At 47.7% G+C, this 2899-nt stretch overlaps 1 protein-coding gene across 1 annotated transcript in view; it reads left to right on the top strand.

The window, feature by feature from the left end:
* The window catches only part of S100A13 (S100 calcium binding protein A13), an 18516-nt gene that overhangs the window by 12776 nt on the left and 2841 nt on the right, over window positions 1–2899 (top strand). The window contains exon 2 of the mRNA XM_018574908.1: window positions 2095–2251. Within this exon, the coding sequence (XP_018430410.1) occupies window positions 2102–2251 (150 nt within the window). The 5' untranslated portion in view covers window positions 2095–2101. The remainder of the gene's footprint in view (window positions 1–2094; window positions 2252–2899) is intronic.

Genomic DNA, 2899 nt, shown 5'->3' with positions numbered 1-2899 from the left:
CCCCATTCCTCTTTGTAGTATTACTCTGCCCCCCATTCCTCTTTGTAGTATTACTCTGCTCCCCATTCCTCTTTGTAGTATTACTCTGCTCCCCATTCCTCTTTGTAGTATTACTCTGCTCCCCATTCCTCTTTGTAGTATTACTCTGCTCCCCATTCCTCTTTGTAGTATTACTCTGCTCCCCATTCCTCTTTGTAGTATTACTCTGCTCCCCATTCCTCTTTGTAGTATTACTCTGCTCCCCATTCCTCTTTGTAGTATTACTCTGGAATAACCTTCACTGTCATACTCCCTTTTACCGCTGCTATTGCTCTTGTTACTGTTATTTTGGTTACTGTTACCAACTATTCCTCTGCTCCGGTTTTCCCTTCCGTTCATTTCCATTACAGCATTATGACTCTTCTTACTGGTGCTCTGTAAATCTTACTCTGAGCTTACTCTGCTCACTATTTTCATTCTTCTAGCTACTCTGAATTTAGTGTCTCACTGTACAATGGCTCTGCACACTGTTACCCTGTATACTCTATCCACTCAATGTTACCCTGTGTACTATGTCTCTTCTCACTGTTATCCTGTGTACTATGTCTCTGCTCACTGGTACCCTGCGTACTGTGTCTCTTCTCACTGTTATCCTGTGTACTATGTCTCTGCTCACTGGTACCCTGTGTACTATGTCTCTTCTCACTGTTACCCTGTGTACTATGTCTCTGCTCACTGGTACCCTGTGTACTGTGTCTCTTCTCACTGGTACCCTGTGTACTATGTCTCTTCTCACTGGTACCCTGCGTACTGTGTCTCTTCTCACTGTTACCCTGCGTACTGTGTCTCTTCTCACTGGTACCCTGCATACTATGTCTCTTCTCACTGTTACCCTGTGTACTATGTCTCTGCTCACTGGTACCCTGTGTACTGTGTCTCTTCTCACTGGTACCCTGTGTACTATGTCTCTGCTCACTGGTATCCTGGGTACTATGTCTCTTCTCACTGTTACCCTGCGTACTATGTCTCTTCTCACTGGTACCCTGCGTACTGTGTCTCTTCTCACTGGTACCCTGCATACTATGTCTCTTCTCACTGTTACCCTGTGTACTATGTCTCTTCTCACTGTTACCCTGTGTACTATGTCTCTTCTCACTGTTACCCTGCGTACTATGTCTCTGCTTGCTGTTACACTGTGTACTATGTCTCTTCTCACTAGTACCCTGCATACTATGTCTCTTCTCACTGGTACCCTGCGTACTATGTCTCTTCTCACTGGTACCCTGTGTACTATGTCTCTGCTCACTGTTACACTGTGTACTATGTCTCTTCTCACTGTTACCCTGTGTACTATGTCTCTTCTCACTGTTACCCTGTTTACTGTGTCTCTGCTCACTGGTACCCTGGGTACTATGTCTCTTCTCACTGGTACCCTGTGTACTATGTCTCTGCTCACTGTTACCCTGTGTACTATGTCTCTTCTCACTGGTACCCTGTGTACTATGTCTCTTCTCACTGTTACCCTGTTTACTGTGTCTCTGCTCACTGGTACCCTGTGTACTATGTCTCTTCTCACTGTTACCCTGTGTACTATGTCTCTTCTCACTGGTACCCTGCGTACTATGTCTCTTCTCACTGGTACCCTGCGTACTATGTCTCTTCTCACTGGTACCCGGCGTACTGTGTCTCTTCTCACTGGTACCCTGCGTACTATGTCTCTTCTCACTGGTACCCTGCGTACTATGTCTCTTCTCACTGGTACCCTGCGTACTATGTCTCTTCTCACTATTGCCTAATGTCCTATATCTGTCCTTACTGTTTCCCTGTGTACTTTATCTCTGCTCAGTGTTACTCTTGAGTAGTATGGGTCTTCTCACTGTTCCAATCAGTATTATGTCTGTTCTGACTGTTACTCTGTGCACCAATTCTCTGCTTACTGTTACTCTGTGCACATAGTCTCTGCACACTGTTACTCTGCGCCCCATGCCTCTGCTGGTCCAATGAGGTTTGAAAATGGCAGTCACGTGACTGAAAATAAAGATGCTTATCCCCTGACTTCCTGCACTGTGTCTCCTCTCTGTCTGAACCTGCCCCTTCTGCTACCTCTCCCTGCAGTTCTAACATGGCAGCCGTACAGACAGAGGTGGAACGCGCCATCGTCACCATCGTGACCGCTTTCTTTGAACACGCCGGAGAGGAGGGCAAGAAAGAGACCCTGACGCAGGGCGAGTTCGACAAACTGGTGGCTAAAGAGCTCCCACGTCTGATGAAGGTGAGCGGCCGAGCCCCGCCCGCTCCTGAGTGGTCCCACATACTCCCTAATACGAGTCATGTCAGAGTTACCAAGCCACATAACGTTTTAGGTGGGGGGTCATTGTTCTCTGTTCTCGGCCATATTAGGCTGCAGGAGGCTTCACCGCACATTGCCCTCCTTGTCCTTTAATGACAGGAAGTCAGCTGTGTGCTGCAAAATGTTTCCCCCCATGACCAGAAATTCATCCCGGGCCCAGCCGGTTCTGATAAACTTCTATAATTTAATTTATTGGTGAGTCACATGTCGGTCACATGCTGGGATTGCACAAGGAGCTAAAGCAAATCACGGGACACCAAGTGCTCTTTATAAGGCACGGCACTGTAAGAGAGCCCCTCACCCAGCCGAGTGCACCATTCTAAAAAGACCCCCCTCCCAGTCGAGTGCATCATTCTAAAAGCGGCCCACACCCAGCCGAGTACATCATTCTAAAAAGCCTCCCCATCCAGCCGAGTCCACCGTTATAAAAGAGCCCCCTCACCCAATCAAGTGTACCATTGACTGGGTGAGGGGGCTCTTGAGTGCAACTTTATAAAGAGCCCCCTTCCCAGCCCAGTGCACCTTTTTATAAAGAGCCCACCACCCAGTCGAGTGCACTGTTATAAAGAG

Source organism: Nanorana parkeri, unplaced genomic scaffold (genome assembly GCF_000935625.1).
Source record: "Nanorana parkeri isolate BGI_ZX_2015 unplaced genomic scaffold, ASM93562v1 scaffold3355, whole genome shotgun sequence".
NCBI classification, from domain to species: domain Eukaryota; kingdom Metazoa; phylum Chordata; class Amphibia; order Anura; family Dicroglossidae; genus Nanorana; species Nanorana parkeri.
Note: the sequence above shows the minus strand (reverse complement) of the source record. Positions and strands in the feature narration are given on the sequence as shown.